This window comes from Anabrus simplex, chromosome 4 (genome assembly GCF_040414725.1).
Source record: "Anabrus simplex isolate iqAnaSimp1 chromosome 4, ASM4041472v1, whole genome shotgun sequence".
In the NCBI taxonomy this organism is placed as follows: Eukaryota; Metazoa; Arthropoda; class Insecta; order Orthoptera; family Tettigoniidae; genus Anabrus; species Anabrus simplex.
This window is the reverse complement of record NC_090268.1, coordinates 434,545,783-434,569,087: the sequence shown is the minus strand read 5'-3', so window position 1 is coordinate 434,569,087 and position 23,305 is coordinate 434,545,783. Positions and strand designations below refer to the sequence as shown.

The 23,305-nt window shown below is 39.4% G+C and overlaps 1 protein-coding gene across 5 annotated transcripts in view; it reads left to right on the top strand.

Moving 5' to 3' along the window:
* The window catches only part of LOC136872065 (focadhesin), a 226,888-nt gene that overhangs the window by 7,591 nt on the left and 195,992 nt on the right, over positions 1 to 23,305 (top strand). For 4 of the 5 annotated variants that reach the window (XM_067145921.2, XM_067145922.2, XM_067145923.2 and 1 more), the window contains exons 2-3: positions 12,698 to 12,779; positions 13,003 to 13,068. In XM_067145921.2, coding sequence (XP_067002022.2) covers positions 12,726 to 12,779; positions 13,003 to 13,068 — 120 coding nt within the window. In that variant the 5' untranslated portion in view covers positions 12,698 to 12,725. Of the gene's footprint in view, positions 1 to 11,455; positions 11,544 to 12,697; positions 12,780 to 13,002; positions 13,069 to 23,305 lie in introns of those variants that run through there. The other variant, XM_067145924.2, reaches the window with a different exon arrangement.

Here is a 23,305-nt window from a genome sequence, read left to right as displayed (position 1 = left end):
TTCACTACAAAGATGTTAGTGTGGGTCAGCTTCCCTAGTGTATGTTTAAGTTGTGATCTTACATTCTTGGCGTCGTCGTGAGCTACGTCGAATGTATAATATAACTATTTATAATAGTTTATTTAAATCCGCCTTGATCAATACACTCATTAAATGAAAGAAACACTATTTATTAAACCATACATGTTTCGGGAAATCTCAACCATTCCCTTCATCAGTGGTTAGATCAAAGAATAACACAATATGACACAATCTTTTGTTTTACAATTTGAAGGAGTATTGTGTCCCAATACATCATATCAAAGAGTAAAGAGAACTTATGAAATATTATAAAAATGATCAATACATACAATTTTGGTTGAACTGAATGAGAATACTATATAAATTTAGGATCTTCAAGTTTTTCTTCTTTTTTTCTTCTTTTTGTTTCTTAAATGATTATATGCTAGCCTAAACAGTGGGTTATCTTCTGTACTTTTCTCATTTAAACTTGATTCAGAATTACATTTTTGTGTAAGGTAAATTTCTAAATTTTCCAAAACATTCATCAGCTTTCCCTTTTTAGTCGAATGTAATAATTTCATGTCATTGGAAATGTCTGTAAATTTATGATTCATTTCAACCATATGTTCTCCCATTACCGAATATCTTTTATGTTTGACCGCATTAACGTGTTCTTTGTACCTTATAGCCAAACTTCTTCCGGACTGTCCTATGTAAATTCAGGAATTTACAAATTAACATGCCAAACATGTAAACAATGATACATAGGCTTATTATCACTCCGTACGTCTTTAATTGTATCACATCTTTGGTGAAAGATTTATTGTAAAGTATTGAATCAAAATCTCAAAATATTATTACTGCACTTAAGTTGGTAAACCATCATCCTTTAACTCTCTGTCAAAATTTGCTCAGAGAGCATAAAAAAACTTACAATTTTGTAGCTTTAAAAAAAGTTTTGATGTATATACCCTCCCCTCCCACAAACCCGGGTACTATTTGTTGCCTGTACATTATTTTTGCCCCCCACGCCCCCACTTCTATTCTTGATCGTCGCTACTGGTGAATACAATGCACTCCTGTAAGTAATGCTTTCCTGGCAATCACCAGGCCCATACCCATCCATCATATTGCTATAACATGTAGCATGGTTCATCACTCCTTGTTGTTCTGGATTCCATAGGAGGCGTGTTTCACACTACTGTAATTGGCGGCAAGCATTCCGTTTAGTGATCCCTGGTTTACATGCTGCAGTTCGTCTGTGGTATCCAAGTGCAAACAGCTCCCAACAAATGGTACGAGTCCTGGTGTTTCTTCCACTTGCCAATCAGAAGCCTGTGACCACGGTCTGTAGTGGCACTTGCTGGTTTGACTTCACCGCATATCAAAGGCATTGACAATCCCTGTCTGCTAATTTGTTTTGGCCTACCTTGTTGAGGTGGGGGTTCTGTAACTCCCTGGCATTTCCATTTCATCACCACATCACTCAGTGTTGAACGTGGTATCTGAAACTCAACAGTAAACTCATGGATGGAATGGCTAAATTGGTGGGCACTGATAATAGTGCCCCTTGCAGCCTCTCTGAACTCTCACCATACTTCCATTTCAACTGCTAGCAAACATTTGTACAAAGTGCTCACAGCCTTGTGTAGGCTCATGACATGGGAGGTATGGAATCAGAGGGTGCTTGGTCATTAATGGCAATGGAGTGTATGTTTTGCATACCTTTGTTCTGTATATTCTGTGTTAGTGAATCCTTCCAAGTTATATTTCTATTGATTATCTTATCCAGTCTTATGCTCTCAATTAATTCTTATCTTCCTCCACAACTTCAGTATCATTGTGTCTGATTTTTAATGCCCTTTTCCTTTTCTATCTTTTCTTGTCTTAACCACATTAATTCTCATTCTTCATTCTTTAATCATCCTATTTTTCTGCATCAAGTTTGTCTTGAGCTTTCTTGTACCTCTGTATGCTCCTTTTGCAACAAAACTAAAGCACCATCCCATGAAGTACCATGCCAGAGAGCCTCCACTAAGCACAGAGATTGCGGCTCTTTTGTTCTTAGCCGCTACATCGCTTGCTTGGACAATGTTACCACCTGTTCAGGTAAATCCTGGGTGCAGCAGCTGGCACGTTAAGTGATAGAGTGCAGCAGTCCATTCTATATTCAAGAGTGGACAAAACTTGAATTCATTTCTTGCTCTCGCAGAACACAGACGGAGATTGTCCTGGTCCATCTTTCAAGAAAACAATGACAAGACCATTGGTCTGATTTGAATAGGGCCGGCGAGTGACAAGATCATTGATCTGGATTGGTTAGTCTCTGTGTAGTATTCCCTGAGAGCACAACAAAACAACATTCGTTTAGGAGGTTTTTTTTGTGACATAGTTGAAAATGATATGCATCTTCATTAGTATCTGTATTAAATTATAGGAATGACTAGCTGAAGCCTGTCAAGACATAAGAGTCAATGGGGAAAATATTTATTGAAGGATTTCCTTATATACGACATTCCTAGGTTTTTTGTTTTGTTTTTTACAATTTTCTTTACGTTGCACCAACAAAAGTAGCTCTTACAGTGATGATGGGATAGGAAAGGGCTAGAACTGGAAAGGAAGCGATTGTGGTCTTGATTAAGGTACAGTCCCAGCATTTGCCTGGTGTGAAAAAGGGAAACAATGGAAAACCATCTTCAGGCCTGCCAACAGTGGGGTTCGAACCCTCTATCTCCCGAATGCAAGCTGATAGCTGTGTAACCCAAATCGCGCAGCCACTTGATCGGTGCATTCCTTGTACAATTATCTTTTGGCACTATTGCAATTTTAAAATATCACTCTCTTGACATTGTAACATTTAACTGGCCATGGCTGAAAACTAGCCGAGGTAAACAGAGACTTGAACATCCCTTGAGGTTTATTGATAATGGTACAAAATGTCAAGCGAATTGGAAATTGATTCTTCTTGAAAGAAAATGGAAATGTTTTATTGGATGTTTGTGAAGTCAGTTTGAGGGATTAGAGCTCTCTGTCACCAAGCTCGATAGCTGCAGTCGCTTAAGTGCGGCCAGTATCCAGTATTCGGGAGATAATAGGTTCGAACCCCACTGTCGGCAGCCCTGAAAATGGTTTTCCATGGTTTCTCATTTTCACACCGGGTAAATGCTGGGGCTGTACCTTAATTAAGGCCACAGACGCTTCCTTCCCCACTCCTAGCCCTTACCTGTCCCATCGTCGCCATAAAACCTATCTGTGTCGGTGCGACATAAAGCAACTAGCAAAAAAGAGCCCTCTGTCCAGCTTATCTCCCTTGTTCTTTCCAAATCTAAACTGTTTTTATACATTCTTCTTACAGTTAGGCCCTAATCTGGTTCTGTTCAGGAGATGTTGGGAAATGTTCAGGTTTCTAAGGAGCATAACTGTGGCTCCAGTTTTTAGAATAAGAATACGTGGAGGCAAACCATTAATACCAAAGAATTCAAGAATTTTGTAGGTAATTGAAGTAGCTAGCTTTCATCTTCAGTATTAATCTGTTGCCTAGTGTATGCTGCTGATCCTGCACTGTAAGGGTAGTGCGTCTGCCTCTTACCGGAAGGCTCCGGGTTCAATTCCTGGCCAGGTCAGGGATTTTTACCTGGATTTGAGGAGTGGTTTCCACTCAGCCTATGTGATTACAACTCTGGAGCTATCTGGCGGTGAGATGGCAGCCTCGGTAGAGAAAGCCAAGAAAAATGGCTGAGAGGATTCATCGTGCTGACCACTTGACACCTCGTAATCTACAGGTCTTTGGGCTGAGGAGCGGTCGCTTGATAGGCCATGGTCCTTCAGAGCTGTTGTGGCATGGGGTTTGGTTTGGTTTGCTAGTGTATGGTTTTTAGCTATCGGGTATAAGCCCAATGACTTTCAAATTAATTCATTAAGAATGGCAACTTTCAAGATGATGATGACATCTTTTGCAGAAGTGAACGTTTTGCAATAATGTCAATCGCAACATCAACATGTGCTAAAATTCTGGCTGGTATTTCAATAACATTTGATCCATCACCATTTGCAGAGGGATAGTTGCTGTTACCGATTTCTTGCAAAAACAAACAGCAAATTCCATTTTTTGTAATTTTGGCTACATATTTTTATGTAACTATAGGAAAGGTTTTGGTTCCACCTAATCAATACCAATTTATTTTACAAACTATTATATTATATACATAGTTGTCTAACATCAATACAGAACATGAAACTAATCTACTTTGATATTTTTATGTAAGTGGTGTATTTTGAAGAAGGGTCAAAGATGAGAGTACTTAATACAATTATAAATAAATAATTCTTTGGTGATAAGCATGTGGCAAAACAGGCAAAACCTTTACGAAATCTCCCCAAGAACAATAATTTTCCCACCAGAAGGAGTGGAATGTCGTTTTCTATGATATATTTTAGAGGACCATTTACACATGTTAATGAATGACTGTTTGCCATTGAGGCTTTATCCCATATTGAACTGTGCTAGTTGAATATCGGCAGCCGATTTGGAATTTAATTTTAAACCAGACACTGAAACATTTACATTTAGATGAATTTTGAATGTTCAACCACTGGGCAGCAAAACAGCGACTACTCCTGTCCCCATTACTGATATAACATGAAGTCCGGCTCCATGGCTAAATGGTTAGCATGCTGGCCTTTGGCCACAGGGGCCCGAGGTTCGATTCGCGGCAGGTTCGGAAATTTTAACCTTAATTGGTTAATTTTGCTGGCACGGGGGCTGGGTGTATGTGTCGTCTTCATCCTCATTTCATCCTCATCATGACACGCAGGTCCCCTACGGGCGTCAAATCAAAAGACCTGCATTTGGCGAGCCAAACTTGTCCTCGGACACTCCCGGCACTAAAAACCATACGCCATTTCATTTCATTTCATTTCATTTTTTTAATTTCATATAACATAAAGCCCTAAATTGAAGCACTTTTGTATTATACAGTGGCGGTCAAAATAATAGAGCCACCTCTATTGAGGGGATTAAGAACTAGGATATCTATTAGTTCGCAAAATCTCCACGAGTGCCCTGTTGTCAGTCCCTTTTAGACATCATCAGGGAAGACGTCGCTGCTATCTGTAGTCATGCGAAAGGGAGCATTTGAGCTAGACGTGCGAAAAGAGGCATAAAGGTAAGAATCTTATGGGTCAAAATAATAGAGCCGTTTTACAGAAGTCCCGTTCAAATTGATTTTTTGCAGTTCTTTTGGAGGCTAGCGATATTATTTGTCAACAAATCTCCACTCAATATTATTTTGTATGTAAATTGACGTTTGGTTTTATTTACATTCTTCTAGATGGGCAGAGCAAAGCATACAAGTGATGATGAGCGTATAATAATGTTCCGGATGTTCAAAAGTGGGATGTCCATGAATCAAATAGGCAAAGATTTACACATTTTGCGAAAACGAGTCCAGAACGCCATTAAACTGGCAAAACAAACAAAGCCGCAGGTGGAGAACAGGGGGCGACCTCGTGTAACTTCTCCTCGCGTAGACAGACCCATCACTAGGGAAGTAAAGAAAGACCCATTTTTGTCAACACCACGACTGAAAGCCATTTTGTTCAGCGACAAAAATGATGTTTAACCATCAACCTAAACGATTCAAAGACGACTGAGATCCGCAAAATTGAATGGGCGCATTGCGAGACAGAAGCCACATGTTTCAAAAGCTAATGTTCGGAAAAGGTTGGCCTTCGCCCGGAGAAATGAACAAACACCTAATATTTAGTGGAGGAACATCCTTTGGTCCGATGAATCCAAGCATAATAGGTTTGCCTCAGACGGAAAAGTCTATGTGCGCCGCCCACCAAAGCAGGAATTTAATCCCAAGTGCACTTTAAAAACTGTGAAATACGGTGGCGGAAGTGTTACGGTATGGGAATGCTTTTCATGGTATGGCATTGGTCCAGTACACCGTATCAATGGTATAATGAACGCAGAAATGTACAAAGACATCTTGGCAAATGTTATGCTGCCTTATGCTGAAGAGGAAATGCCGCTGAAATGGAAATTTCAGCACGATAACGATCCAAAGCATACTGCAAGGATCATAAGGCAGTTTTTTCAAGACCACCATATCGAAGTATTAGAGTGGCCACCTCAGTCCCCTGACGCATCACCCATTGAGAACTCATGGGGGATCGTAGACAAGAAAATTGACCGCTCAAAAGCTACATCTTTAGATAAACTTTGGGAAGAAATCCAGAGAGCCCGGTATGCGATCAGCAGCGACGAATGCAGGCGTTTAGCCGACTCTGTGGGTAAGAGGTGCAGGGCAATCGTCAAAAATATGGGTTACCCCATGGAGTACTAATTCACTCCTATGCAAAAACAACTTTTCCTGTAAATTTCGTAAGACTGCGATCAAGTACAAAATATTTGTGTCAATTGGCTCTATTTTTTTTGACCCTGTGGTCTGGTATTCTTTTGAATATTATTGATTAGTTTGAGTTGTGTTATCTATATAACTGACTGTGGTACAATGTGACTCTGTTGTAATGGTTCCTGTACAACGTAAAATTTTGTTTCCATCATAGTACAAACATGTCTAGTAATAAATTTGTACTTTATTCCAAACCTTTGCCAGGTGGCTCTATTATTTTGACCACCACTGTATATCCTAAATGTTTTTTTAGTGCCTCTGGGGCCATCGATGAAAAATGCATTCTTGACATTTTTGTTCATTAATAATTGAAAGTTGTTCCTGGTTTGTTATGAGTACCATGTTGGCCAAATTAGAATTGAAAATTAGAACATTAGTATGACATGGAGATAGATTCGCTTCACAAACTACCGGAATGGAAGAATTTCACAACTTCATTGTTAAAATTTCTCCAAATTCACTCAAACTAACAAATATAGGAAGAGATGACATGGAGAAGGAAACGTTTGAATTTATCCAAAATCACTGCAAGCTAGCAAATATAGGGAGAACTACAGAAGTGACAGTAAAATTGTGCTGAATAGCTTCACCACAGCGCAGGCCGGAGTACAGCTGACTGTCCAGCTGACTTCCCCTTCCCCTTTCTCTATCGTGCCACATGCCACAGTTCAGGCGCCCTTGAAGTAGCCTACTGGAGAGTGCTTTGGCCAATCAGAATACTGCATTTTTCTTTAATAATTTTAAAATATACAGCAATAAATTTTTATGCTTTTAAAGACACTACAAATCTACAGGCCAAGAGCTTTCGTCAGATTGCTTTACGATGTCAATCGGTTCAGCCGTTCTCTCAAACTCTCTGTTACAAAAGTCACCTTAGTGTTTTAAATATATAGATGATGCTATATTCAAGGATTCAACCAAAAGCAGTGTTCATCCAACTGCCTACTTTCCAAAATGTTTAGTTTTTTTATATTTTGTTCTAAAAGTAAAGTAACTATTCAAGGCTGGGTGGTAGGTCTTCAAAGGTGGCAATAAACACATCTCTCTCTCCTACATGTCATGCGAGGTAAGATTTAAAAGATTTCACATCTTATGTTTCAAAATAAAGTGATGGGACAGTGCTCTAATTCTATCCCTTTTGCTACCTTTATGACATCATCCATCACAATATTAAGCAGTAAAGGTGACAAGTACAATTCCTTGCATTAGTCCTGTTTTGTCCACTTGGAACTTGATATAATTGCTGCATTTATTTCTTTTCCAATACTTATGTTGTATCATCGGCCTTTTCTATTCAATAAATGCCATTATCAAATCATTCTTATACTCCCAGTGCTTTCCGATATTTTGTCTCAAAATGAAAGCAGATACCACTGCCTTCCTCTTCTGAAACCAAACTATTTCCATCATCTCTCTCATTCTTCTTTCTAGTGTTCTTTCCATGATTCTGGCATCATCATCATCATCATCATTGACCATCTCCAGTCACCCGGGTGTGGTGAACGAGCCCCTTCCATCTTTTCCATGAACCACTGTTCTCTCATAATCTTCTCCCCATCTTGTCCTCTTTTCTCGACATCTTTCTTCATGAGATTGGTCTATTTTCCTCTGGGTCTGCCCACTGGTCTTTTTCCTTTTACTTCTCTTTCATATTCTCATCTTGCAGTCATGCTTGCACTCATCCTTCTTACATGGCCAAACCACTTCAGTCTTGCTTTCTGGATCCTCTGTAGTAGGGAGTCTCCTATTCCCACCTCCTCTCGGACTTTTTCATTCCTGAACTTGTCCTTCCTGGTCTTCTGTATCATGATGCATAGGAACTTCATTTCTGCAGCTTGGCAGCATGGGATATAATTATTACATACCCCTTTTCGTGAAAGAAGGGTTTCTAATTTCCATTTGCCAGTCTTCTAGAATATCTATCTCTTTCCACACACTTTTGATCAATCTATAACCGAGCTCGATAGCTGCAGTCGCTTAAGTGCGGGCAGTATCCAGTAATCGGGAGATAGTAGGTTCGAACCCCACTGTCGGCAGCCCTGAAAATGGTTTTCCGTGGTTTCCCATTTTCACACCAGGCAAATGCTGGGGCTGTACCTTAATTAAGGCCACGGCCGCTTCCTTCCCACTCCTAGCCCTTTCCTGTCCCATCGTCGCCATATGACCTATCTTTGTCGGTGTGACGTAAAAGCAACTAGCAAAAAAAAAAAAAAAAAAAAAAAGATCAATCTATGTGTGCACTGCAATCTGTATTTTCTCCTACATCTTTATCTATTCCAATAAAATCCGAAGGCCAAAAATACAGAGGAAGATTCAAGAAGAAAGAAGTGACCTCACTGTCCCCTTCACCATGTTGGAGCTTGAAAAAGTCATCAAAGAATGTAAAAATGGAAAATCTGCGGGTCTAGATGACATTCGAGTAGAACAGATAAAGAAATTTGGGCCTAAAACCAAAGAATGGGTTCTGCAACTCTTCAATAGTTGTGTGAGCAGAGGTCAGATACCAAAGACATGGCGAAAAAGTAGAGTAATTGCATTGCTCAAACCTGGCAAGGAAGGAAATCATCCTAAAGACTGCAGACCTGTTACCCGTTTGTGTCATCTATATAAATTACTGGAAAGGATGATCCTAAATTGCATTCAACCCATTATTGACCTTCTCCTCATACCGCAACAAGCTGGATTTCGTCCGGGTAAGAGCTGCACTGAACAACTACTGAATCTTACACAATTCGTTGAGGATGGCTTTGAAAGACACAAGGTGACAGGTGTAGTCTTTGTAGATTTGACTGCAGCGTATGACACCGTCAGCCATCAACTTCTGCCAGTTAAAGTCTACAATCTGACCAAGGATATTAAGATAACCAGATTTATCGCAACCCTTCTTCAGAACCGTAGGTTTTTTGTGGACTTCCAAGGACAGCGCAGTCGGTGGAGGACACAAAGAAACGGTTTACCTCAAGGAAGTGTGCTGGCACCAGTCCTCTTTAATATATACACGAATGACCAGCCGGTAGCTCCAAATAGCAGAAGTTTCTTGTATGCTGATGATCTTGCTCTGGCAACACAATGTACAGATGTTGAGACAGTGGAAAGGAATCTAACCATCGCCCTCGAAAGTTTGTCATCCTATTACAAGGCAAACCAGTTAAGGCCTAACCCTATGAAAACACAAGTTTGTGCCTTTCATCTGAAAAATAGGGAAGCTCATCATAAGCTGCATATAGTGTGGTCAGGTGTTGAGTTACAATACTGTGAAACTCCAAAATACCTAGGAGTGACACTTGATAGAGCTCTTACATTCAAGAAACACTGCATGAACACTAAACTTAAAGTTTCCACCAGGAATCATCTTCTATGTAAATTATCTGGATCAGAATGGGGTAGTCAACCAAAAACTATTCGTGCTTCCGCCATGGCACTGTTATTCTGCAGGGGAATATGCCTGCCCTGTTTGGTACAATTCATCTCATGCCAGACAGGTAGACATAGCACTTAATGAGACCTCCAGACTTGTTACAGGTTGTCGAAAGTCTACTCCAACTGAAAAACTCTATCGTCTTCCAGGGATAGCACCACTCGGTGTGCGAAGAGAAGTAGCTGCAAATAAGGAAAGGACAAAGGTTAAGCATGAAAGTACTCATCTACTGCATGGACATGAGCCTCCAGTACAGAGACTGAAATCTAGGAAGAGCTTCCTACGAACATCTCAGGAACTTATAGTACCAGCTGAGAAGGCAAGGTTACAGCTATGGAAGACGAAGATCCCCCAAGGCTCTGAGCAGATGGCAGTTGAGGAACGTTTGCCACCCGGTTGCAATGAGAGCTGAACAATCTGGAAATCTCTCAATAGGTTGAGATTAGGAGTGGGAAGGTCCAAAGTTAATTTGGCAAGATGGGGCTTCATCAATGATGACAACACCAAGTGTGACTGCGGAGAAGATCAAACCATCCAGCATATGCTTCAGTGTCCGCTGTGTCCATCTTTGTGCACGCAAGATGACCTGCATCGAGCTACGAAGAGAGGACTCAAAGTAGCGTTGTATTGGTCCAGGATTATTTAAATGTTACTTGAAATTATTGTTACTGTTTTCTTTTTTTGATGTATCTGACACGAGAATAATAATCTATTCCCACAGCAGTGTCCATTTTCATCAACTGCTAGTCCCATGTCCGACATAGCAATGTCTGTTTGAACTTCTATCAGTACAAGGGGTGAAGCATAAACCATCGCAACTGTCCTTTATTTGTAAGAATGCAAGCGCAAATGGAAAATTTGATATAATCAAATAAATGCAGAAACCCCACCAACAGCATTGCACTACTTATGCTTATTATAGTGGTTGGAAAATCATTACAGCTTTAACTTAATGTACAATAACATTACTGCACACATACCCATGCTAAATACTCTCGAAGTTGTCTGCAACACACTACCAACGATATGAAAGGTGCTGAATACAACCTTCTTCACCCTGAGTGAATCGATTCATCTGTTGTTGCACAGTATTTGCTATGTCCTCTTATGTCCCAAAATGTCAATCCATACTGTGATGGTTCCTTACTTTTGGTATCAGGTCAAAATCACATGGAGAAAGGTCTGGAGAGGATAGTGGATGTTTCAGTATCTTCCATCCAGGTCTGGAGAGGATAGTGGATGTTTCAATATCTTCCATCCCCATTGCTCCAGTAGCCATTGTACACACTTCGCTGTATGTGGCCTAGCGTTGTTGTGGAAAATTATTGTAATGTCCGGAATGGGACAGCATACCTGTCTCGGCAGGAAGTTCTGCTGTTGCGATGATCCTTGTCAGTCTGTTTTTGTTTATCTGCCTGTCTCTCTCTCTAAGAAATTTGACCCAAGTGAGTTATTAACTCTACCAAGCTAGCTAATTAGAGGGACTGAATCCTCGATCGACTGGTGTACCAGTTTCTGTTGTTATTTCCTCATCTTGCATGAGAAGATACCTCGTCATTCCACTAGACAGCAGGGCTATTCTAATTACCCTGAACAGAAGGGTAGCCTCCTCCACTAGATCTGCCATACCAAAGACCTTCTTCTCTGCTGTCACTGCTGTTGAAGTTTTCACCTGTAACCCAAGCAAGGGACCCATAAACAAGGTACTGCCACCTGGGCCAGGTGAATTCACGATTTTTAACATAATGTTACTCTGCCACCTCCTTCTTCCCTTCACTTGCAAGATGCGACCTCAGGCTTGACACTAGTGTAGAAGTTCATCTTATTATATGTTCCTACCAAGTGTATCCATAAGTTTTTGCCGGTTTTTGTGGTAAAGAAAACACGTAAATTTCAAGGGAAATTAATGTTTTCTTTATTCAAAATATTGGCCATCGGCTTCTACACACTTCCTCCATCTTTCAGGTAAGTTATGAATACCATGCCAGAAAATTTGCTTGTCTTTTGTGGCAAACCATTTGTTGAGCCATTTTCCAACTTCCTCAAAATTGCTGAAGTGCTGCTTTGCGAGCGTGTGCCCCATGGATGCGAAGAGGTGATAGATGGTGACAGGTCAGCGCAGTACGGCGGGTGCAGAAGGATGTCCCATCCAGGCGATTTCAAGGTGTTTTTCACTGGTTTCGCTGTGTGAGACAGTGCATTGTCGTGTAACAAAATCATTTTGCCATGCCTTCTGGCCCATTCCAGTCATCTTTCAATCAATGCATGATTTAAATTAATAATTTGTTGGTGATAGCAGTGAGTTTGAGTTGGGTCATCATCCAGTAATGCCTGCAGTTACGCGTCTTTGCACTTTTGTGGTCTATCCGAGCACACTGTCTTTCACATTGAAATCACTATTAAATTGTCGAAACCATGTCTCCACGGTATGCACTAGCCATGCGTCTTAGTAGGTGTGCTAGGTACCAACTGACGAGCCCAACCTAGCACACGAGGGCGAAATGCTGGCAACCAGGAATGAGTTACCTGGAAAATTTATAATGTCCAATAACGGACCATTTATATTGGTATTACTGTTCACTGGTGTTCTTAGTGCAACCGGAAAAGACTTATGCATACATCTGGTATTCATGTAATTATCTTTCTGTAAATGACTTAGCTTTCCAGTAATTTGAATTTTAATATATTAATTTTAATTAATTATAATTAATTATATTAATTTATTGAAGACAGTACAGAAAAGGAATTTTCAACCTCAGTGGCTTTATTAAGAGAATAATTGCATTTCCTTGCTGGTTGATTCTTTTTTTTGTTTGTTTGTTTGTTTGTTTGTTAATTAATGTATTTTCCATTTCAGGATGACAAAAGTCAAGAACTGATACATAATGGAGGAAATTGAATATAAACTGAAAAAGAAAAATGCAATTCTAATAGTAAATGTAAGTATAGTCCTCATTTATTTCCTATAAAATAAAAATATTATTCTTAATAGAGGAAAACTTGTTACATTTATGGATATAATAGATCATTAGTGTACCATGTAATTTGAGTCAAAAGACTTCCATACTTAGGCTTATATGTACACTATATTAAAACCTGGCATGCTTAGTGTTCTGTCTGATAAACAGGATATCATGAGATATGATTCAATTTTACTTCCAGGCAGTTGCTAAGCTGGTGGACATTGTACGACAGAAAAGTGAAGCTGACTCAGTGAAAACTTTAGAGGTAAGGCATAATATTATATATTTTCTAGTGCTGTACAATGAAAATCATTGAACTGAAAAATTAACAACTTCATCATCATCATCATCATCATCATCATCATCATCATCATCATCATCATCATCCTTATCATCATTTTCTCTTTTCCACCTTGAGCTGGTTGAGATGTTAATGGCACCTTTTCTGTTTTCCTCTATCCAACCACCTTTTGATTTTACTGTTCTTGATAGAGTCCAGTCACCTTGATCTTGGTCTACATCTTGTTCTTCTTCAATCTTAACCTCCATTGTACACTTGAGTATCCTTCTATCTTCCATACTCTTAAGATGTCCAGACAATCTCAGTTTATTTCTGTCCTTTCTGTCGGAAAACTTTCTTACTCTGATTTCCTACCTGACATCCTCATTTCTTGCCCTGTCCATTCTGTCTTTCCTGTCGTCATCATCATCTGGAGCATTTTCCAACCACAGGCTGGATCTGCTTGGAACATAAGCCTCTCCATCGTTTTCTGTCCATCCACCACTTCTCTTCTCTCACTATCATCCAGTTCCCTCCTCTTGCCATGATGCTCTTCTTTACACCTTTTAGCCATCTGTCCCTCAGCCTTCCTCTAGGTCTCCTTCCCTTGAACCCCATTTCTAACATCTTTCTTGGTATCCTCTCTTCTCCCATTAACATGTTCATACCACTGCAGTCTTGATTTTTCCATAATTTCCCAAACTCTCTCATTTCTTACACTATCCATTCTTGTTAAACCTAATCGATACCTTTGAAACTTCATTTCCACTGCTTGTATTCTACTTTCACCCCTCTCCTTCATTGCCCTCGTTTCTGATCCATGTGTCAAAATTGGCACAGAATAAGTCTTGTAGACAATTCATTTACATCTCTGTGATACATCCCTGTTCCATAATAATCCTTCCTCACTCTTAAAGAATCCATTTGCACACCTTCCTCTTTCATTTATTTCCATCCTGTTTCCTCCATTTCCTTCAATTACACTTCCCAGGTATTTAAAGCTTTCAGCTCTTTTCAACTGCTTCCCTCCAAATGTTATGCCGTTATATGCATGGTTCTTGTTTCGTGTCATTACCAGCACTTCACTCTGATGCATGCGTGATAAACTGATATAACTTGAAAACAATATTCTTTCACCCATGGGTAAATAATGCAAGTATCGAGCTCGAATTGTTATTATTTTAAAATTATTATTATCATTATTATTACTTGTAATGTATGGCTATGAAGTGTTTACATCCATTTATTATTATTATTATTATTATTATTATTATTATTATTATTATTATTATTATTATTATTATTATTTCGTAGTCGAATGATCGCAGTGTTCATGAGATTAGGTATGTCGTGAAACATGTCCTGTACATAAATATTTATATGAGTTCAGTTCATGTAAATACCTGTAAATTAATATTATATAATTTATTCCTCCCCTGCGAACCATGTGACCTTGCCGTGGTGGGGAGGCTTGCGTGTCCCAATGAAGCAGATAGCTGAGCCACAGCTGCAACCATATCGGATGGGTATATGTTGAGAGACTAGACTAACGATGGTTCATCGAAAGGGGGGTAGCAGCCTTTCGGAAGTTGCAAGGGTGGCAGTCTATATGATTGACTGATACGGCCTTGTAATAATACTCAACATGGCTTAGCTGTGTTGATACTGTTACACGGCTGAAAGCAACAGGAAACTACAGCCGTAACTAACTCCCGAGGACATGCAGCTCTCTCTGTATGAATGATGTACTGATGATGGCTTCCTCCCGGGTAAAATATTCCTGAGGTAAACTAGTCCCCCATTCGGATCTCCGGATGGGGACTACATGAGATGGGGCAATCATCAGGTAGATGGATACTGATATTCTGCGAGTCGGAGCATGGAATGTTAGAAGTTTGAATCGTTGTGGTAGGTTAGAGAATCTGAAAAGGGAGATGGATAGGCTAAAGTTAGATGTAGTTGGTATAAGTGAAGTACGTTGGCAGGAAGAACAGGATTTTGGGTCAAGCGACTACCGAATTATCAACACAAAATCAAGCAGGGGAAATGCAGGAGTTGGTTTAATAATGAATAAGAAAATAGGACAGCGGGTAAGCTACTACGACCAGCATAGTGGAAGAATTATTGTCGTCAAGATAGACACCAAACCAATGCCCACCACAATAGTGCAGGTCTATATATGCCCACTAGTTCAGCGGATGATGAGAAAATTGAAAGAATATATGAAGAGATAGAAGATTTAATACAATATGTAAAAGGTGACGAGAATCTAATTGTGGTGGGCGACTGGAATGCAGTGGTAGGCCAAGGAAGAGAAGGTAGTACAGTAGGAGAATTTGGATTGGGACAAAGGAACGAAAGAGGAAGTCGGCTGGTTGAATTCTGCACTGATCGTAATTTAGTCCTTGCCAATACTTGGTTCAAACACCACAAACGACGGCTGTATACGTGGACGAGACCTGGAGACACTGGAAGGTATCAAATAGACTTCATTATGTTTAGGCAGAGATCCAGAAACCAAGTGTTGGATTGCAAAACTTTCCCAGGAGCAGACATGGACTCTGACCACAACTTGTTGGTCATGAAATGCCATCTGAAGTTGAAGAAATTGAAGAAAGGAAAGAATGCAAAAAGATGGGTTCTAGACAAGTTGAAAGAAAAGAGTGTGAGGGATTGTTTCAAGGAACATGTTGCACAAGGACTAAATGAAAAGGCTGAAGGAAACACAATAGAGGAAGAGTGGATAGTCATGAAAAATGAAGTCTGTAGGGCTGCTGAAGAAATGTTAGGAAGGAAGAAGAGATCAACTAAGAATCATTGGATAACTCATGAGATACTAGACTTGATTGATGAACGATGAAAATACAAGAATGCTGGAAATGAAGAAGGCAGGAATGTGTACAGACTATTAAAGAATGAAGGGAATAGAAAGTGCAAGGTACCTAAGGAAGAATGGCTGAAGGAGAAGTGCAAGGATGTCGAAGGTTGCATGGTCCTAGGAAAGGTAGATGCTACATATAGGAAAATCAAAGAAACCTTTGGAGAAAGGAATGTGAGAGTATGAATATTAAGAGCTCAGATGGAAAGCCACTTCTAAGGAAAGAAGACAAAGCAGAAAGATGGCAGGAACATATCTAACAGCTGTATCAAGGTAAAGATATAGATAATTTGGTTCTGGAACAAGAAGAGGCTGTTGATGCTGATGAAATGAGAGACCCAATTTTGAGGTTAGAGTTTGACAGAGCGGTGAGTGACCTAAATAGGAACAAGGCACCTGGAATTGATGACATTCCCTCTGAATTACTGACTGCCTTAGGAGAAACCAGCATGGCAAGGTTATTCCATTTAGTGTGTAAGATGTATGAGACAGGAGAAGTCCCATCCGATTTTCGGCACAATGTTGTTATACCTATTCCCAAGAAAGCCGATGCTGACAGGTGTGAAAACTACCGCACCATTAGTTTAGTATCTCATGCCTGCAAAATTTTAACACATATTATTTACAGAAGAATAGAAAACAAGTTAAAGCGGAGTTGGGAGAAGATCAGTTTGGCTTCACAAGAAATGTAGGAACACTTGAAGCAATCCCGACTTTACGTCTCATCTTAGAGGATCGAATCAAGGAGGACAAGCCCACGTACATGGCATTTGTAGATGTAGAAAAGGCATTCGATAATGTTGATTGGACCAAGCTATTTAAGATTCTGAAGGTGATTGGGATCAGATACGAGAACTAAGAATTATCTACAATTTGTATAAAAATCAGTGTGCAGTGATAAGAATCGAGGGCTTTTAAAAAGTAGCAGCAATCCATAAAGGAGTGAGGCAAGGCTGCAGTTTGTCCCCCCTCCTTTTCAATGTTTACATAGGACAGGCACTAAAGGAAATCAAAGAGGAATTTGGAAAGGGAATCACAATCCAAGGAGAGGAAATCAAAACCTTGAGATTTGCCGATGATATTGTTATTTTATCTGAGACTGCAGAAGATCTCGAGAAGCTGCTGAATGGTATGAATGAAGTCTTGGGTAAGGAGTACAAGACGAAAATAAATAAGTGCAAAACAAAAGTAATGGAGTGTAGTCGAACGAAGGCAGGTGATGCAGGAAATATTTGAGTAGGAAATGAAGTCTTAAAGGAAGTAGATGAATATTGTTACTTGGGTAGTAAAATAACTAATGATGGCAAAAGTAAGGAGGACATAAAATGCAGACTAGCACAAGCAAGGAAGAGCTTTCTTAAGAAAAGAAATTTGCTCACTTCAAACATTGATATAGGAATTAGAAAGATGTTTTTGAAGACTTTCGTGTGGAGCGTGACATTGTATGGAAGTGAAACGGACGATAATTAGCTTAGAAAGAAAGAGAATAGAAGCTTTTGAAATGTGGTGTTACAGAAGAATGCTGAGGGTGAGATGGATAGATCGAATCACGAATGAAAAGATACTGAATCGAATTGTTGAGAGGAGATCGATTAGGCTAAATTTGATGAGAAGAACAGATAGAGATAGTTGGTTTTTGAAGGAAGTGTAGGTGGTAAGAACGGTAAGGGTAGACCAAGGTATGAATATGACAAGCAGATTAGAGCAGATGTAGGATGCAGTAGTTACATAGAAATGCAAAGGTTAGCACATGATAGGGTGGCATGGAGGGCTGCATCAAACCAGTCTGTCGACTGATGACTCAAACACACATAATTTATTATTATCTGCTACAGAATTGTGAAACACACTTTAACATCCAGAATGGCTCTAGATCAGACAAGATGATGGTAGAATATTCTGTACATTATAAACATGTTGTTAGGCACTCAAGAATTTACGAGAAGGTATTTTGTAACGTATCTTTCCAGAAGCCTGGCCAGGCACCTATATAAAGAGGTGGTCTTGATGGTAGAGGCGAGTTATTGTTTAGTAGGAGTTTCACTGGTGAACACGTGTAGTGTTGTGATGTAGGCAGTCGATATCATCTGTTTCAACTGTGTTTCAAGGTGTAATCTCTATGTGTTGTGATAGGCAGTTGTTAAAATGGCGGCTTGTTGATGTTTTTGGAGTGAAGTGTTTTCTTGTGATGGCAGTGATTTAGGTTATGTGCATTTAATTTGTAAATACTTGTAAATAAATCTGTGTACACAAGTTGACAGCTTTTTGTGTGCGTCATTGTGGATACATTAACTTTTTGTGCTGAGAACTTCCTTCCATAATATGACACAACTTCCTCCCATACATTTAGCTGTTCCTGCACTTCACTCTCACTGTTTCCCCATATTAGTAGATGATGTGCAAACAACACTGCTTTCATTCTTCTCTCCCCAATGTCAATGCTGCCTTCTGTATTATATCATTCATCTCCACTATAAATAGTAGAGGTGCTTTCCTGTCATACTTCTTAAAAATTTCATCTCCATGTCTTAGATTTTACTCTTCTGTTTTTTTGTTGCACTGTGTGGTTTAAAAATCAATGTGAAAAACACAACATTTATGTTCGTTAGTAAACTACAAAGCATTGCATGAAAATTATTTCTAAATGGTACAGAAATACAGAGAGTGAAGAATTTTAAGTACCTAGGGAGGTGTGTGAATTCAGACTGGGACCAATCACTCTAAATCAAATGTGAATAGAGTTTGAAATGCCTTTGTCAAGAGTATGTAGTTCTATTTTGTAAAGTCAGCATTTCGACGTTCGGACTAAACTTTGATTGGTGAAATGCTACATCTTCCCAGTCTTTCTATACAATGTGGAAACATGGACAATGACTGCAACCACTACAAAAAAGTAGAAGCATTTGAGATGTGGGTCTACAGTTGCATATGTGACCCGTTGCACGGAAAGGGAAATTTTACAACAGACCTGAACAAAAGTGCCAGGGGTGTAAAAATTGCATTTCTATGTTCTGACTTCTTACGCTACCTGTGGTTCTTCTTAACAAAGTAGGTTATGCAGCAGTTTTAGTCTTCACACTTGATGTCATGAAAACTGTGTACAATTGGTAAGAAAATTAGTGAAAGTTGTAATTGCATTTTTCTCACAATACAGTTTTCTTAATAGAAACAGTCAGTAATTAATATCTTCTGAAGTATTGCACCTAGAAGCATGAACTAGTTAAAATTCTCAGAATCTTATGCCAATTTTAGAACCATAAAAATCTTGAACAGACTCCATCTCTGTTCTAGGTAAGTGTTGTTTCAAATTATCCTAGAATTTATCCTGTTTGCTACCACTGCTGTATGGTCACCATCAAATGCAACTTCTGGCAGGGCTGTTACATCCAATAAATATTTAATTCTGTACCAGTATTTCATCAAGGAACATTTCACTAAGCACGGGCACAGAATATCACATACATCTTGTGACAATAAAGTTTGGTGAATGAAGTCAGAATGGTTGATTCGGCAACACTGACGACACACAACTCTGCACCTGCGTAGCAGCAGATTTTGACCACCACGTTGTTCAGTTGAGTATCGTGTGTGTGCCGTTTAAGACCTGTTTGACACAGTGCTTGTTTAGTGCGTTGGTTCTGAACTGCGAACAGGAACATGAACGACCAAAAGATCAATGTACAGTTTTGTTTTAAGCTTGGCAAGACACCGAAAGAAACGCATGCGATACTGGTACGTGTTTATGAAGGTCAAGCACTGTCCTTGAAGTGTGTGTACGAGTGGTTTGCCTGTTATAATCTATAAGCTTCATTTCCATATTGATTGTAGCTACAACATAAGAATAATATGAAGCCTCCACCTTATCAATACATTTATTTATATACTATTAGTTACAGTAATCACAGTACCGGTTTCGACCCCTCGAGGGTCATCCTCAGCTATCATATACAAATATAGTTATTAAAACATCACATAAGAAGGTGTTGTACATACTTGAAAATTGACCAATTTAACAGGTCGTTTAAAATATATGTTAAAATGGTAAAATGAGTCCTTTCTTCTTCAATTATAAAAAGATTACGTAATGTAAAAGACAAGTCCTTATAATGTTCTTGTTGATTTGATAAGCGTAAATTGAGATTTTTTTTTTTTTTTTTTTTTTTTTGCTATGGGCTTTACGTCGCACCGACACAGATAGGTCTTATGGCGACGATGGGATAGGAAAGGCCTAGGAGTTGGAAGGAAGGGGCCGTGGCCTTAATTAAGGTACAGCCCCAGCATTTGCCTGGTGTGAAAATGGGAAACCACGGAAAACCATTTTCAGGGCTGCTGATAGTGGGATTCGAACCTACTATCTCCCGGATGCAAGCTCACAGCCGCGCGCCTCTACACACACGGCCAACTCGCCCGGTAAAAATTGAGATTTGTACTATTGTGTATGCATTAATGTTCTTAAAGTAATCACTATTTTACGTTAAATCTTATAATTAATTATTTAAAAAAACATTTCAAAATTTTATACTTCTGGTAATTATGTTGCTTATTTCACGATGTCCTTCAGTTGGTAGTATGTGTATCTTGAGGTGATCTGGATACTTTCTATGAGGAAATAGATCGTAGTTTAATGTTCGGTTTGATGCATTGTCTATGTACTATATTCATAGTATATACAAAATGCTGAGTTAACACATTGCTGACCGGATGCTTGAGCCTGTCACATACCCTGTGGACCGGACATTTTTCTACTAATCATACTAGAGTGCACTTGATTATAAAAAATGTACAAAAATATTAAACCAGTCAATATTTTATCTTTAAAGTTGGTATGGGTACTCTCCAATGCCCCTAGTAGAAGTGGATCTGCCTTTACAAAACCATCTTCAGCGTCAATTCCCAATCAATTATAAAAAGATTACGTAATGTAAAAGACAAGTCCTTATAATGTTCTTGTTGATTTGATAAGCGTAAATTGAGATTTTTTTTTTTTTTTTTGCTATGGGCTTTACGTCGCACCGACACAGATAGGTCTTATGGCGACGATGGGATAGGAAAGGCCTAGGAGTTGGAAGGAAGGGGCCGTGGCCTTAATTAAGGTACAGCCCCAGCATTTGCCTGGTGTGAAAATGGGAAACCACGGAAAACCATTTTCAGGGCTGCTGATAGTGGGATTCGAACCTACTATCTCCCGGATGCAAGCTCACAGCCGCGCGCCTCTACACACACGGCCAACTCGCCCGGTAAAAATTGAGATTTGTACTATTGTGTATGCATTAATGTTCTTAAAGTAATCACTATTTTACGTTAAATCTTATAATTAATTATTTAAAAAAACATTTCAAAATTTTATACTTCTGGTAATTATGTTGCTTATTTCACGATGTCCTTCAGTTGGTAGTATGTGTATCTTGAGGTGATCTGGATACTTTCTATGAGGAAATAGATCGTAGTTTAATGTTCGGTTTGATGCATTGTCTATGTACTATATTCATAGTATATACAAAATGCTGAGTTAACACATTGCTGACCGGATGCTTGAGCCTGTCACATACCCTGTGGACCGGACATTTTTCTACTAATCATACTAGAGTGCACTTGATTATAAAAAATGTACAAAAATATTAAACCAGTCAATATTTTATCTTTAAAGTTGGTATGGGTACTCTCCAATGCCCCTAGTAGAAGTGGATCTGCCTTTACAAAACCATCTTCAGCGTCAATTCCCAACACATCATTAATGTTTACATCGTTATCGTCGTCGTCAGAGTCACTTGAATAAGTACGTACACTAGGTAAATTACGGCCTGTACAGGCTTGAATATCACTTCCAATATCACTCTCACATTCAGTTTCCACTAATTCATTAGACTATTTCCATTTGAATGATCATCGGCATATCATTCTACTAAAATATCGCCGTCAGCTAACACCGTATTCCGCGGGCGCTCCATCTTTTCATTGACTGAACCGGCAGAAAGAAAGTCGACGTTTCAAAACTAAATCAAAGAATAAAAGAGGCTGTGAATGAAAGAAAAGTGGCAGATATACATCTATGATTTATTCTACTCAATGTGAACGTACGAAATAGTTCAAGATATGGTCAAGAGATGTCACAGGAAGACCGAAAACAATGTTGTGAATAAAACCGAGAATTCTCGGGGCCCGTCACCCATGTGTTAATAGTAATGCATATTGTAAGTATAAAAATTTGTTTAGTTTGCGACTTGCACCTTAATATGACGTTATATACTATGTCAAGTGTCAAATGGTTTACATTTTTTAATGTCTTAAATGATAGCGTGTGGGCTTCTTTCTATATGTTGTAGGCTGTGATATTCTGGGTGTTGACACTATGTGCGTTGCATAGCGGAAGACCGGCGACTGCCGTCAGTGACAAAAACATTGAGAAGGTGAGGACATTAATCACGAACGATCAGCGATTAACCGTGCGTATGATAGCGGATGAACTGCAGATTAACCGTGATTCCGTGCTAAGAATCTTTACCCAGAAGTTAGGGAAGAAGAAAACGTGTTCTCGTCTTGTGCCACATCACTTGACTGACGATCAGAAGCAGGCATGTTTAGAGGCTTCACAGGATTTTGTTGAAATGGCAAATGCAACACCAAATTTCCTAAACTGTATCATCACTGAGGATGAAACCTGGTGTCTCAGGTATGACCCTGAAACAAAACGGCAAAGCATGGAATGGCGTTCTCCGGAATCCCCTCGTTGGAAAAAGGTCAAACTCACTTTGACGATATTCCTGACATCCAATGAAGCATGACGAGGCTTTTGAACACCCCAAAGTAAGCCTTCTTGCAAAGTTTCCAGGACATGTATCGCCGATCTTAGCAGTGCATAGTTATGGAAGGGGACTATTTCGAAGGACAGTAAGGTCACTGTTGTGCATTGTTCATCTATGTTGATAGTACAGGACTATTCATCGAACTTTATTGTCACAGGTTGTATTTAAAATGAAATGGCAGGAACTGATTCTATATTCAATAATAATCTTATTTGCTTTACGTCTAACTATTTTTGATGGTTTTCGGAGTCACCAAGGTGCTAGAATTTTGTCCCACAGGAGTTCTTTTACGTGCCACTAAATCTGCTGACATGAGGCTGATGTATTTCAGCACCTTCAAATATCACCAGACTGAGCCAGGATCAAACCTGCCAAGTTGGGGTCAGAAGGCCAGCGCCTCAACTGTCTGAGCCACTCAGCCCGACAATTCTATATTCATTATCAGTATTGCTCGTAATGCTGTTGTCTGAATTTTGCATTTCCACTGCCAGTTTCTACTTCTTCAAAAAATACTCTGTCTTCAGTGCCATCAAGAACATAG